Source organism: Leucopleurus acutus (genome assembly GCF_964270905.1).
Source record: "Leucopleurus acutus genome assembly, chromosome: 7".
NCBI lineage: Eukaryota > Metazoa > Chordata > Mammalia > Artiodactyla > Delphinidae > Leucopleurus > Leucopleurus acutus.
The window spans coordinates 104783330-104798894 of record NC_139150.1 but is presented as its reverse complement, the minus strand read 5'-3'; the positions used below and the strand labels follow the sequence as shown (position 1 = coordinate 104798894).

General features: G+C 46.8%; 1 protein-coding gene across 2 annotated transcripts in view; it reads right to left on the bottom strand.

Moving 5' to 3' along the window:
- EPHX2 (epoxide hydrolase 2) overlaps positions 1-15565 on the bottom strand; it is a 59190-nt gene that overhangs the window by 31122 nt on the left and 12503 nt on the right. For both annotated transcript variants that reach the window (XM_082842631.1, XM_082842630.1), the window contains exons 2-8: positions 14010-14094; positions 10793-10952; positions 9644-9834; positions 8091-8213; positions 4601-4675; positions 1248-1343; positions 640-718 (exon numbers count right to left, since the gene is read on the bottom strand). In XM_082842631.1, the coding sequence (XP_082698757.1) occupies positions 640-718; positions 1248-1343; positions 4601-4675; positions 8091-8213; positions 9644-9834; positions 10793-10952; positions 14010-14039 (754 nt within the window). In that variant the 5' untranslated portion in view covers positions 14040-14094. The remainder of the gene's footprint in view (positions 1-639; positions 719-1247; positions 1344-4600; positions 4676-8090; positions 8214-9643; positions 9835-10792; positions 10953-14009; positions 14095-15565) is intronic.

Sequence of the window (15565 nt, the reverse complement as noted above, 5' to 3'; positions counted from 1 at the left end):
GTTCATAGCGGCAGTATTCACAGTAGCAACTCAAGTATCCATCGATGGATGAATGGATAAACAAACCGCGGTCTATACCTACAACGGAATATTATTCATCCTTAAAAAGGAAGGAAATTGTGACATATGCTATAACATGGATGAACCTTGAAGACATTTTGCTAATTGAAGTCAGTCAGTCACAAAAGGATAAATACTGTATGATCCACTTAGATGAGGTACCTAGACTAGTCAAATTTATAGAGTGAGAGAGCAGAAGGGTGCTTGCTGGGGGCTGAGGGGAGGGAGAATGGTGAGTTATTGTTTAATGGGTACAGAGTTTTAGTTCTCCAAGATGAAAATAGTTCTGGAGCGGGATGGTACCTCCTACATCCTATATCCTCAATGACTAGCAGGAGACCCCCTTGGGGCACAGGCCGTTGGGTTTCTTGAATTCATTCAGAGTATGAGGAGGAGAGACCTCTGGGGCCCAAAGTGCACAGACACAGACACTGCAGGAGCTGGGAAGGGAGGGGGAAGTCAGACCCCCTAGAAGGGCTGCCTGCTCTGACCTGGGACCAGGGGAAGACAGTGCAGTTGGAGAACTCAGACAGGCAGAGGGCATGACCAACACCGACAGCTGTAAAACAGCTAACCCACCAGAAGGAGCAGATGACTCTCCGTAGCCTTTCATGTCCACCGCTAGTACCCGGAAGCCCGCCTGGGCCAGAGCAGGGATCTGGAAAAGAAACAATTCAGACCCTCTCCAGTGTGGGCTCATCAGTGTTTTGCTGACGTCACCTCTTTGCTTCCTTCTATCTCCCTGTTATTGTAAATGGTTCAATTCAAAGTGCCACGTGGCACTACCTGGTGTCCTCACCATGGGGCTGGAATGAGCCCACCCGGCTGCCATGGATAGCCGTAGGGTTTGTGCCCTGCACCTAATGCCACACCTGACAGAGCACCTGTCCTAGCCAAGACCTTGCAGATTTCTATATTCATTACAGAGATTTCCCAGCAGGTGGCATAAAGCATCTTGAGGAAGTATGCTTTTTTTGATCTGCAAAGGTGGCATATAGGCTAGCACAGATCTGAGCTCTGGAGCAATCTCCGGCCCCAACATTTCAGAGATATCGTGGTCATACTTGGGAGATGATGTTCCACAGTAAGGTGTCAGCTTCTTAATGATATTCCAGGCTGGCTCACACCATCTAGACACTTCTCTCCCCTCACCCTGACTGGGGCGTACTTCCCCCCGTTTCCCTTACCTGGTACCTCCAAGAGAACCAGCTCTCCGGAAATCCATGGCAGAGGCAGACGGCAGGGCCAGAGCCCAGCTCCACAAAATGCAGACACATCCCAGGCTGTAGAAGAGAGAGGTGAGTGGGGAGTGACCTCAGCGCAGGCCGGGGGTAACCAGGCACCTCTTCCGCAGATCGCCCCGGGCCATTTCAATACGTTGCCAGATCGTGCCTGACCCAGCTTTCTCAGCTAAAAACCCACCAATGTTAGAAGAAAATGTCTGAGAAGAGACACGTGATCAAACTGTGCAATAAAAACAGGCAGTTTCACTGGAACAAGAGCCTGAAAAGAAGATCATAATGTTGGAAAACAAAACAACTTGGCCTTCCTCCCTAAGAGGCCCTCATCCTGTCAGAGTTTCTGCTGTCATTTGACATGTTTTCCACATTTTAAACTGGGGGCTGATTTTGTACAGGGCATGGTATTCACATGAAGGTGCAGAATACCATGATTATTTCATTAAAAGCTGTTTATCTCTTGAATATGAACATTTTTTCCAGCTTTGCTATACTTCCGGTCCTTTGTGGGCTACGTGGGTATGGCCAAGACTGCCGGGGCCCAATATCCACCTTCTTCTCTTCTCCTTGCCTCCTGCTGGTATTTTCCAGGCCTCCCCCAACCTTCCTGCAGTGGGTGTGGCCGCGTGACTGGCCAGTGGCATATGAGCAGAAGAAATGCGTGCCCCATCTGGGCCGTAAACCTCCCGCGCACCTGGTTCTCCCTCTCTTTTCCTATCTGCACCTGAATGGACTGGGCCTTGAGGAAGGAAGAACCTGCAGAAAGAAGGAGCCTGGGTGCTTGAATGACTGCGAGGAGAGAGCCTACTCCCAACCCACATGGGATTGTGCTGCAAGCCAGAAACAAACTTGGAGTCAAGCCACTGAAAGTGTGGGGCTGTTTGTTACAGCACTGAGCCTACTCTGACTATTACAGGGGGGTCTAAGCAAAAGAACTAAAGCAATATATAGTCAAAGTACCCTATTTTTCCCCCAAAGTACTTTATCTCTAACCTTCTAGTGAAAACAAATGAGAAAAATAAGCTTCACTTTATAGAAATCCACTTGGAACAACTCTATTTTGCTGCATCTCACACTACTCCAAGCTGGCGTTCCAAACCGGAAGTTTCATTCACAATTCCCAACAAGCTATTTCGCTCAAGAAAACATCGGGCTGACATTTCACAAACCCTTTCTTGGACTACAGTCTTTTTTTTTAATCAGAATATGTTCTCTAGTCTTCCCTTTAGTACTTGGCAAAAGGAGGGACTTGAACTTTAAATTCTATGCTCCTTTATACTGAAAAATGTTATAGTTCTGATGTCCAATCAAATGATCCTACTCCGCCTCTGTCCTCAATGGATCTTAACTAGAAGGCTCGTTCTTGCTGCTAGATATTTGATTCAGCTGAGTAGCTCAGCAAATGCATGCACTTTCCCATCCTTTGAACAGTGTGCTCTAAAATTGCCGTTAAGCCAGAAAACTGAAAAGACCTATTATCAACACACTTGGAGTTGCATTAGCATCAAGGCAATAGCACTCCCAGAGCCTGGGCTCCCCAGAGGCCACTGCTCCAGCCCTTTAGTTTTGGGATGAGGGCAGAGGAAGTGGTTAGGCAGCTCTGATCACACTCCTTCAAGGTCAAATGGGGAATCTACTGAAACTGGCTGGATACGCAAGCATCAGGATTTTGAGAGTAACCCTGTCTGTAGGATTGGAGAGGCAGGGTCACAGCCCAGACAGACCCCAGCCCCAGGCAAAGAGCCCCTTACTCGGCATCAACATTAGAGACGAGGTCTGAAGGGGGCTTATGAAACCTTATGAAACTGGTCCAGGAGCACCCAGGGTTCTAAGCGCAGCCACGTTGACCAGAAAAGCCCTTTTCGCTATCCAAACCCCACTCATCCTCTGATGCTCACCTCACCACTGAATCTCATCCCCCGCAATTACAGTCACTTTCTCCACCCCCTTCAGAGCCCATTCTGAGCGCTTGAGCCACTGCCGTTAGGGCCGCATCCTGTGATGTAACTGCAGGGAATGTTACCTTGGCAGAATGCAGGCCGTACCATCCTTGAGGTCACAGAAGACCTCCATTCATCTAGGTATTTCTCTCTGTGCCTAGCAAATAGCAAATGCTCACTGAACATCCATGGGGCTCTCCTCCGGGGCATCAGGTCCTCCCCAGGTCCCAGACCTGCACAGCTCAGGACACCAGCTCTCTTCTTTATGAAGCACGAGGTACTACCCCCCGCGATCAACACGGGGTATTTCAATTAATCCTTACAAGAACATTGAGGGGAGGTATTATCGCCATCTCATTATAAAGCTGTGTACACTGGGGTCCAGAATGATAAGAAATGTGCCCACGTTTGCCAACTTAGTACATGCCAAAGCCAGGATTCAAACTGGTTCCACCCGGCTCCAAAGCAACTGCTGAGTTTTGTTTTGCTTGTGAGCTAACCCGTAGCTTCAGGTCCTGTCTTAGTTAAATGGCCACAGTGACAAATGAAGAAAGATCCCAAAGTGAACCTGAGAAGATGTTTTAAAGCCCTGCTCTGTATCCCGGCTGGGTCAGGAGTCAGGGCCCCTCTGCACGTGGCCTTGGTCTTGCTGCAGCCCTGACCCCTGGGCTAATGACGGCGTTTCCTTCTCTGTATCTGGTGCCTCCCTGCATCCCTATCTGGCCCGTGCCTGACACAAAGGAAGGGCCTGACACAAAGGAAGGGCCGATAACACCCGCTGGATGAAATAATGAAATAAAGTGCCAGACATGCAGGCTGTGGGGACAGAGCAAGGCCCCACGTGGCCTGTTGTTCCGTGGGAGTCTGACCACACTGGTCTGTGTCTGCTATTGATTTTTTTTTTTTTTTAGCTTCTTAAATTTTTATTTATTTATTTTATTTTTGGCTGTGTTGGGTCTTCATTTCTGTGCGAGGGCTTTCTCTAGTTGTGGCGAGCGGGGGCCACGCTTCATCGCGGTGCACGGGCCTCTCACTGTCGCAGCCTCTCTTGTTGCGGAGCACAGGCTCCGGACGTGCAGGCTCAGTAGTTGTGGCTTACGGGCCCAGCCACTCCGCGGCATGTGGGATCTTCCCAGACCAGGGCCCGAACCCGTGTCCCTGCATTGGCAGGCGGACTCTCAACCACTGCGCCACCAGGGAAGCCCTGCTATTGATTTTTGAGGAATCATACTTGTGGGAAATACCATTTCCATATACATGATGGATGTGTAGCTACCCTTGAGATTTCACAAACGTCTCACAAGTCGTTTTAGGGGGGCTGGTTAGAGAGACTCAGCTGCTGGTGAGAGAACACTGACTCACCTTTATGGGCACGTACCCATGGCTAACGGTGCTTGGATCACAGGGGATTGGTCGGGGGGCTGCATTTTGGAGAAGCTGAAAGTAAGAGAGACACAGTGAGGCAGATGGCTCTGCTTCCTTCCACGAGAAGGCCTCAGAGTGAGTTCACAAAACTCCATAAGACAGCCCCTGGGTCTTCCTGAGTCCTATGGGTGACTGACCAACCCAGCCCCCTCTCCTCTAGGGTCAGTGGAGTCCGGTGACTGAGTTCTGGCCAACAGGATGCAGACAAAGAGCATGGCCTATGCCATTAGAGATGATCATACTAAGTGAAGTAAGTCAGAAAGGGAAAGACAAATACCATATGTGTGATATCACTTATATGTGGAATCTAACATATGGCACAAATGAACCTACCTACAAAACAGAAACACACTCACAGACATAGAGAACAACCTTGTGGTTGCCACAGGGGAGGCGGGGAGGGAGAGGAATGGATTGGGGATTTGGGGTTAGTGGATGCAAACTATTACATTTAGAATGGATAAACAACAAGGGCCTACTGTATAGCACAGGGAATGATATTCAATATCCTGTGATAAACCATAATGGTAAAGAATATAAAAAATGCATTAAAATAAAATTTAAAAAAAGAAGAGCATGGCCTGACCACCAGAGCTGTGAAAATCCCTACATGATTCTCTATATTCTTTTCCCCCTTTTCATCTGGTGTTCAGCGTGACCTCGGAAACCACCAATAGAAGACAGGGGTTCTCCATCAACCTGGGTCCTAGAATGGCTGTGAGGCAAGCCCCTGGCCACCACCCACTGAATTTCACATCTGCGAGGAATAAACACCGCTTGCTCCCAAACACTGAGATTTTGGACTTTAATGAATATAATTCTTCTCTAGGGCAGTTCCTCAAGTGGTCACCCAGGCTCCTGCTGGACACAGCCAGGAACGCCAAGTTCACAGAGCAGTCATCCCATCATTACATGACTCTGTTGAAGGGTTTCTTCTTCAAGTCGGCCAAAATCGAACTCTCCGGGCCTTGTATGGGTCAGCTCGGGCGGCCACAACACTGTGCCGCAGACTGGGGTGCTTAAACAACAGACATTTATTTTCTCACACTTCTGGAAGCTGGAAGTCCAAGAAGGTGCTGGCAGGGTTGGTTCTTCCTGAGGCCTCTCTCCTGACTTGTAGACGGCCGTCTTCTCCCCGTATCCTCACATGGCCTTCCCTCTGTGTGTGTCTGTGTCTTAATCTCCTCTTCTTATAGGGACACCAGTCTTAATGGATTAGGGCCCATCCTTATGACCTCATTTTACCTTAAATACCTCTTTAAAGATCCAATCTCCAAATACAGTCACATTGTGAGGTCCTGGGGGTTAGGGCTTCAGCATATGAATTTGGTGGGGGAGATGCAATTCAGCTGATGAAAGCCTTCTGCCTGTCGGCCCCAGTTCTGTCCTCTGGAGCCCCAGGGGGGTCAGGTTACCCATCTTTGTCCATCTCGGTAAACAGGAAAATTCCTGAGCAAAGGATCCTTAAGAAGCTTCCGTAATGTATTGGTGTCGGTTTCCTTGAGACAGAAATGACAAAGGACAGGATGCTGAGCACATATAAGTGGGCCTTTTGTGAACAGCATCATGTTGGTGACTCCCACCGTTTGACTTCTCATCTTTGGTCCTAAAGGTGAGACCTAAGGAAGAAGCCGTTCTCTTCCGCTACCCAGTTTTCTGCGCTCTAAAATGCGGAGGAGTAGGCTATGGAATTCACCTACTTCGAAACACGGAAGAGTCTTCCTGGGCATCCTCAGAGGTTGAGATAGGTGGGCGCCCACCTCTGTGGCGTCTGGAGAGGACCCAGGGTGTGGCCCGTGGGGATGGGCAGCTGGGTGCCTCTGACGGCAGTGAAGGAGCCCAGACACCCACCAGGGCCAGCGTCCCCTGGAGTCCTTTATCTGATGTGCCCCCGACTTCCTAGGTCACACACCAGGGGATGTCCCATTGGTTCCAGGGGTGGGGAGGGTGCGGGTTTCCTACTCTAATGATTCTGCCATGTGTTTGTCCAGTTTATAAAGCCCATTTATGACTGATTCCCACAGCCTTCCTGAGAGACAAGAGGCGCTTCTCCTCTGTTTAAAAAGAAATGATTATCATTTTTCCTTACACCTTCCCCATATCCCTGAGGAAAAGGTAGGTGGGACAATGGCTCACTTTCCCAATTTTACAGGACAGGTGTCTGTGGCTCAGAGGTAATGAGGGGAGGAACCTGGTAAGTGGAACCGGCAAAAGGATGCTCCGATTCTAAGTTTGGATGCTTTCTTCTCTGCTGCACAAGACCTCCAGGCTTGCAGAAGGACAAATCAAGCTTGGGTGAGATGCTCTAAGGTTGTAGAGTCATTAGATATACGTTTTAATTTATTTGTTAAAGACGAAAAGTCAGCTGTTCCTTTTATGGGGGCAAAACTGTGTGCCCTCCAAATGCGTCTGCTTAAGTCCTAACCCCCAGGACCTCAGAATGTGACTAATATTTGGAGATAAGGTCTTTAAAGAGGTGATGAACCTTAAATGATGCCCCTGTAGTGGACCTACTGGAGACAGAATCCAATCTGACTGGTGTGTTTACAAGAAGAGACACATAGAGGGGAAGACCGTGTGAAGACACAGCGAGAAGCCTTCAGAAGAAACCAACCCTTAACAACTGGCTCCTAGACTTCTAGACTCCTAGAGAGATTGCTGTCTCAGCCACCAAGTCTGTGCTACTTTCTGGCAGCTGTAGGAAGCTAATATAGTTCCCTTTGGAAAAACAGTGTGACGCCTTTTACGTCAATCAAGTGTATGGGCTCCCGCACCTCCTTTCCCATCATACTGACACGAGCAAAGCATGGCCTACAAAAGCCTACGAAACTGTCACTCCCAGACTCAGTGGGATCAGTGATCTTAGGTAACATTACAAGAACAAACGGTGCCTCAGCTCTGGCACAGCAGGCTAATCCCATCGGCCCCCAGGGGCATCATTACGGGCAGCCCAGCCTCCCGGGCTCGGGACAGGTTTACTCAGGAGCCTTCCCTCTGACTGCCAAGAGGGTGTGACCCAGGTGGAGCTAAACCACTACATCTGAGTGCAAGCAGCATGACCAGGCAGAGCAGAGAAGGACTGGGGCCCCCCTCCACACCCCAGGGGCAAACCCAGCAGCTACATTCTCAGTATTTACTCTGAATGGGTGGCTTTGAAGGCCCCACTCTAGTCTTGGTCCTCTGAGTCTGACCAGTATAGATTCTTGCTCTCAGAGTGTCCTTTCCCTGTTCACTGACTGCAGAAAAGGAAACAGGAAGTTCTTCATGGACATCATGCTGATTGCACTAAGGGTAACGGTCTCCCACCGAGGAGCTCCCTACTGGGAACCACACCGGGAGCAGTGAACGCCCTCACTTGTTTTGTCACTTGCGCACCTAAACACAGATGAGCGACAGGAAATCTGACTCAGCGCGGACAGAAAGTTACCTGCACCCCGGTTCCTTTCTCCAGCTCCCTCAGGGCAGTGTCAGTGTCACGCACGAGGATGGTGACCATCCCCAGGTCACGGGCCGGCTTCAGATTAACCTCGAAGTCATCCAAGAAAACCACCTGAATGCAAAGAGCATGGATACTAGCATCACTTCTACCAAAGCAAAACTCATGCACAAGGGCCACTGGCCAGAAACACGTTAAAGTGAGAACAGCGGTTGAGATTAAGAATTAATAATCTCACAATAAGATTGATTGATTAGAGATTAAGAATTATTTTTTTCTCTCCATGTAACTCTTTACTCTTAAAATTAAAAACATTTAATTACATAAGCATAAACATAAACACAAAGATAGATATACATGTTCACTGAATTCTGAAACTGTAAAAAGATTAAAGAAGAATATAAACTTATCAGGATGACATTAAAATTCATCTAGGAAAATGTATGAATAGACCCCCCAAAAAATGTCTGGAAAAGAACTATAATAAAGTCAGATAATAAAACAGAGAGTCGAGGAATAGACTCATATCCAAATGAAAATTTAGTTTCTAATAAAAGTGTCATGCCCAATTGGTGAGGAAAAAGATTATTTAAAAGATTATTAAATTATTTCAACAGTTTGGGGGAAAAAGTGGGTCCTTCCTTCACTTATTCCCCAAATAAATTCTGAATAGATCAAAGATTTAAATGTCAAAAGAAATGATCCTTAAAGAAAAAAAGAAAATCCTTAAAGTTGTAGAAGAAAGCATGGGGCAGTTATTTATAATCTTGGATTAGGGCAGGCCTGGTTGTCTAAGCAGCTCATCCAACCTAAAAGCCATCAATGAAAAGACATTTATTTATATGCATACTAAAATTCAGAGCACTGTTATAATGCTTAATCAGGGGGCTGAGAAGAGCAGAAGCAAAGTTTGAGAGGAGAAGGGAAGAGTTCTGGGATTGAACAGGTAAGGATTTCCCTCTGATCAGCTTGTGGGTGAAGCAGGGTTAACAAGAAAGGGTCAGAAATGCCAGAGAAAGGAATTTCATCTTGGTCCAAAGGCCTTTTTGGAGATTGGAGTAGGGAAACACAACAAAAACAACATTTTAGACTAGATAATCTAGAGACGGCATGAAGACAGAATTTAGGGGTGCGGGGATACCCCTACAAGGAGAGTTCTGCAGTATTGGAGCCCATTCCTGCCCAGCCTTTGGTGGGGTGACCCTGACCAGCCTGTGTCTTGGGAAAGTCTCCCAGGGTCTATGCTTCTTTTAGGTAAACTGAGGCAGCTGGTCTGGCAGCTTTTGACAATACCTGTTTTAACCAAGGTCCTGTTAGAGCCACGGAGAGGAGCCAGATGCCCACCTCCGGTAGAACTTTCTAGGTTGAAGAGGTGGGTACAAGCCCTTCAGAAGTCCTGGCCTGGGAGAAGTGGCACCTGCCACTGGACATAGGACCACCCTGCCAGGTCCCAGGTGTCCCCCATCTCTTCCCGCCTCCTCAATTTTTCTTGATTGCAATATCTCTAGAACATTCTTTTCGACTGAAAGGCAGTGTCTAGGTACCTCACTGGGGCTGGCCTTCAAGACGTCCAGCACGAACTTGTAGATCTGAGGGTCAGGCTTGGCCATTCCGATCCTGCATGACTCAATCAGGAAATCGAAGTGCGGCCTGAGCTCACACATCGTCTGGGCCAGGCTGCCTCTCTGGGTGCTGTCATCCAGCCAGATGTTGGTGAGGATGCAGGTTGTAAATCCTGAGTGAGAAGGTACCAGTGAATAGACCAGCTATAGAACTTTGCTCTGAGAAGCTCCGGGTATCCCACAGGGGGCCCCAAGATGGGGTCAGGCGGGGTTCTGCTCACTTACATCAATCTCCTGATGTCTGGCTTCTAAACTGACAAGTTAGAAAAGCACCATCGTTACCCATAAGCCCCTCCCGGTGCAGACGCTAGAGCCCCTAATGGTGTGCACCAAGGGCTTTCAGATGGAAACACTACATCCCTTCATTTCTTGCAATCGTAGAGCAAGAAGTTGTGATATTCGTCAGCTCATTGGATCAGAGTTTTGACCTTCATCAGCCCATTCGATCCTCACGCCTTTGGGGCAGGCAGGGCAGATCTTACCACCCCACTTTTACCAACGGGAAAATGGAAGCTCAGACACACTTTAAGCTGCCCAGAGCCGCAGAGTGCAGGCAGAGCTGAGGCAGGCCCAGAATCCCACCTTTGGACTGCCACTCCAACCCTCCTCTCAGTCTACGTTACTGCAAACTCTGCTGGACCACGCTTCAAAACACCTGCCTTGGCAGAGATGGTGCTCCCATTTCAAAACTAGAGGAATGTAAACAGAGACAGCATTATCCCCTGCCTAACCACACAGGACAAGAACCGGGAGATGCTGGAAACAAGACAAGGATAAGTCAATGGACAGACCCTTTCCAGGTAATATGAGTGGGAAATATGTCTCAGACACAACCAGGTAAGGCTACTGATAAGTGGGGAGGATGAAGTCAAACATGCCTGTGACAAAGACCTGGGCTCTGCCACTAAATAAATGTCTATTCAAGGAAAATCAACTGAAGGAATTACTAATACATATGAGTATAAATGTGCCTGTCATTGAATTCAATGCACATTTAGATGTATTTTGACCTGACCTTCCCAAGGGTTCTCGTGTGGTTGGGTCAGAGAATGGCCAGTATCAGATCCTTACCCTTCTTTTTGAGAGTGAGAGCTGCCTTAAGCATGGGGTCGTTGACCTTTCTTGCTGCAAGCGCCTTGCCAAAGATCTGATTTATAGAGAAATTCTCAGGGAGGCAGATTCCAGAGTCCTCAGAACATTTCCTGCAGTTTTCTTCCATGAATGGCATCCACTGTGAAAGTGAATTGATGAGGGATTGTCAACTGGTGAAACCACTTGGAAAAGCTTTGGGCAGCATTTACTAAGTCTGAACACATGCATTCCCTGTGATCCAGCAATTCCACTCCTGGACACATACCCAGTGGAAATGTCCACATATGTTCACCAAAAGACATGTACAAAAATGTTCATAGCAGCACTTTTCCTAAGAACTGCAAACTAGAAACTACTCAAATCCCCCTGTTAGGGCTGAACTGGGTCCCCTACAAATTCATGTTGAAGTCCTAACCCCCAGGACCTCAGAATGTGATTGTCCTTTGGAAAGAGGGTCTTTAAAGAGATCATTAAGGTAAAATTGTGGTTCTCCAAGGACAAAGGACGACCCTGCCTGTAAAAGTTGCAGCGTTACACCCCCTACAGGACTCTTACTCGCTCCCCTTACTGTGTTGTGATGGTTACGAAATTCCTGAGCCCACCTGGGCAACGCCCACCTGGGCAATGGGACCTGTCCCAAATAAGGAAAGGCATCTTGCCTGTCCCACTCCACCCTATAGAAGGAAGGTATATGTGCCTCGACCAATCCGTAAACGGAATTTTCACCTCAGACCGTTCCTTTGTTTTCTGGCTATAAAAACTGATCAATAGCACATGTTTGGGCTCGACTCTCCCAGACTACTAGGAAGTCAGCCGGCCCACTGTTCAGGCAGCCACCCCTCCCTCTAATAAATTCTATCATCTTTACATTCTGCCTTTGTGTCTGGAAATTCTTTTCCAACCTGCATTCAGACCACGACAAAAATGACGTTGGGGGGCCCTAATCCAATCTGACTGGTGTCCTTATGAGAACAGGTGATTAGGACACAGACACACACAGAAGAAAGAATGTGAGGACACAGGGAAAAGTCGGCCACCTAGAAGCCAAGGAGAGAGGCCTCAGAAGAAACCAACCCTGCCAACACCTTGGTCTTGGGCTTCTAGCCTCCAGAGCTATGAGAAAATAAATTTTGTTGTTTAAGCCACCCAGTCTGTGGTATTTTCTTATGGTAGCCCTAGCAAATGAATACACCCATTAATAGCAGACTGGATTGTGGTATATTTATACACTATCATAGTAGCACTCTTGTCTCGTATATAATAGTCCCAAACTAAAAATTACCCAAATACCCATCAATAGCAGAATGATAGAGAGCCCAGAAAAAAACCCCACGTGTCAATTAATTTATGACAAAGGAGCCAAGAGTACACGATGAGGAAAGAACAGTCTCTTCAATAAATGGTGTTGGGAAAACTGTATAGTCACATGTAAATGAATGAAATTCATACCACTTCTCCCTTTCCTTACCTTCCAACAATATTACTGCAGCTTTTTTTTTATTGATTCACGCTTCAGTAATGTTTATCCCCAATGGTATCATTACAGTTTTCATTCACGAGTTGCCAAAATGTGTGTGTGTGTGTGTGTGTGTGTGTAAAAGACAGAGAGTTTTAAAGTGACCACAATTCACTACACTCCCCACGCTAAGACCACACTTGTCTTCACTGGAAAGGTGGGCTTTGCTTTCTATTATGATGGGCCCCAAGTTCCCTGTTAGACTGATAGGTGGCTGTAATTCATAAATTAAAAAAAAAAACCAGACTGCTTTATCTGTGTGCTCATAGAGTAGATTCTCAATAGCCTTTCTTCTCCGAGGCACTAACTGAGAATTCAAGTGGTTTTAGATCCTGATTACTTTATTTAAAGATAATCTCCAACCACACTTCAATTTAAAAAAATTGGGGTTGTAGTAACAACAATAACTACTATCTATTGAGCACTGATTATGTGCCAGGCACTGTGCTAAGCACTTTTCAAGCTTCATAACAACCTAGGAGACGGAGCATCTTATCGATCTCATTTTACAGGTGGCAAAACTGAGACTCTGAGAGGTTCTGTGACTTGCTGTGCTCACACGTCTGTAAGTGGGAGCTATGCTCCAAATCCCGACATCAGATTCCAAAGTCCACCCATCTTATAGTTAGTAATTAACAAACCTTCCCCTGACCCAGTGGCCCTTGTCTGAAAATAAGTACTCTAAGGATGACTACTATCAAGAAAACAGAAAATAACAGGTTGGCAAGGATGTGGAAACACTGGAAACCTTGTGCATTGTTGGGAGGAAAATGTAAAATGGTGCAGCCGCTATGGAAAACACTATGGTGGTTCCTCAAAAAATTAAAAATGGAAAACTACCCTATGATCCAGCAATCCCACTTCTGGATATATAGCCAGAAAAACTGAAAGCAAGATTTCAAACCGATATTTGTACACCCATGTTCCTAGCAGCATTAGCCATGGTGACCAAGAGGAGGAAGTAACCTAAATGTCCATCGATAGATGAATGGATAAACAGAACGTAGTCTAGCCATACAATGGAATATCATTCATCCTTAAGAAAGAAGGAAATTGTGACACAGGCTACAATATGGATGAACCTTGAAGACATCATGCTAAGCAAAATAAGTCAGTCACTAAAGGACAAATATTGCATGATTCCAGTTATATAAGAAATGTATAGTAGCTAAATAGAGGCAGAAAGTTCAGTAGTGGTTGCCAGGGGTTGGGGAAAGGAGGAATGGGCAGTTGCTGTTTAATGGGTGTAGAGTTTCCGTTTTGCAAGATGAAAAGAGCTCTGGAGATGGACGGTGGCGTTGGTTACCCGGCGTGAATATACTTAACACTACCGAATTGTATACTTAAAAATGATCAAGGTGGTAAATTTTATGTGATGTGTATTTAACCACAGCTTAAGGGGAAAAAAAAAAAAAGCTACTCTGGCTGCTGTAATTCCCTGGCATAGATCTTCAAGGGCTTGGAAATTTCCTAATCACTGGGGTGTGGCCCTCTGCTTGGATCAAAGAGACAATAAACAATCTGAAATGTCTCCAGCCCAGTCTTGTGAGTTAAGTGTTATAAGGGGTAAACGGGTGAGGCAGACATGGCCCTGCCCTCACGGAGCTTACGGTCAGCAGGGGAGATGGGTGTGTAGTTACAGAACACCTTCTCAAGGGGGTCTATGAGGGGTCGCCACACCTGGGAAAATGTGATCTCTCCCTTCATCATGCGGGCGCTGGAACCATCTGGGCCTCCCTTCACGAAAGCTCTGTTCAGAAAGCCACTGCAAGACACAAAGAAGCATCAGGAACGTTCAGATGACTTCATCACATGGCAGGTAGGGGACAGACACCTTGATTTTGGACTTCTAGCCTCCGGAACTGTTGTTGAAGCCACCCAGTCTGTGGTCCTTCGTTATGGTAACCCTAGGTGATTAATACGCCTCAATTCATATCCATCTCTTATATGTGGTCCTGAGGAGTAGCAGACACAGAGAGAGCAGCTCATTGCCCTCTCGCTTCCCTACATTACAAAACATAAGGTCCCATTCCACTTTCTTGATCATTTCCCACACCCAGTGGTGGCTGAGCTACCCCAGCATGGCTGGCTGGGTGACACCAGCCATATAACGGATGGCACGTACCTGGCATGCACGCACAACTCTGAATCCCTGGCCGACTTTAATAACCCATCACCACATCCTATACCACTGCATCCAGACACTGATTTATGATCCTTCTTAGTCCAGTGTCCCAGGCAAATATTTACAATGGACTGGAATCGGCAACCCAGTTAAAAGTATTTACCATTCCCACGTTAAGAGAACAAATATCTGGGAGTTTCGTATCTGATAAGTCAACAACCTTTTACCTGACTAACCCTCTTGCAGGTAACAATAATCAACTTTAGACAAAACATTAAAAAAATATATATCCCGGGCTTCCCTGGTGGCGCAGTGGTTGAGAGTCCGCCTGCCGATGCAGGGGACATGGGTTCATGCCCCGGTCCGGGAAGATCCCACATGCCACGGAGCGGCTGGGCCCGTGAGCCATGGCCTCTGAGCCTGCGCGTCCAGAGCCTGTGCTCCGCAATGGGAGAGGCCACAACAGTGAGAGGCCCGCGTACCGCAAAAAACAAAACAAAACAAACAAAAAAAATATATATATATCCCTACTATTTGTAGCCTTGCTCCATTTTCCAGCATCAGCAGTGGCTTTGGCACATCATTGCCGTCAGTTGTCTTTTTTAAAAAAACAGCATTGTTAAATCATGCTTACATAACACCCAATTCACATGTTCTCAGTGTACGATTCAATGACTTGTAGTAATTTTATAGAGGTGTGCAAATATCACCACGTTGCAGTTTTAGAGCATTTCCATCACCTTGAAAAGATCCCTCGTGCCCTTCCCCAGCTGCCGTCCAATTTCAAAGAGCAACATACAGTTCAACTCAACAATCTTGCACTGAGGACCGAAGGCATGAAGGCATTGTGCCAGATGCCGTGATATAAAAATGGAAAAATTTGGATCTATTCTTAGGGAGCTCACAGGAGAACAAGGGAGGCAACATATAAACAAATAACTATTACACAGTGGGTGAGTAAGATGGAAAAGCAAAGGGAAAATTGTTTTTTCTGCCTGAAGATTAGGGCTGATAAAAGAAGGGAAGTGAAGGAAGAATACAGCTCTAGAGGAAGGAGATGTCAATGACTCTATAGGACAAAAGCAGGCAGTATTTTTTAAAAAGAAGCAAT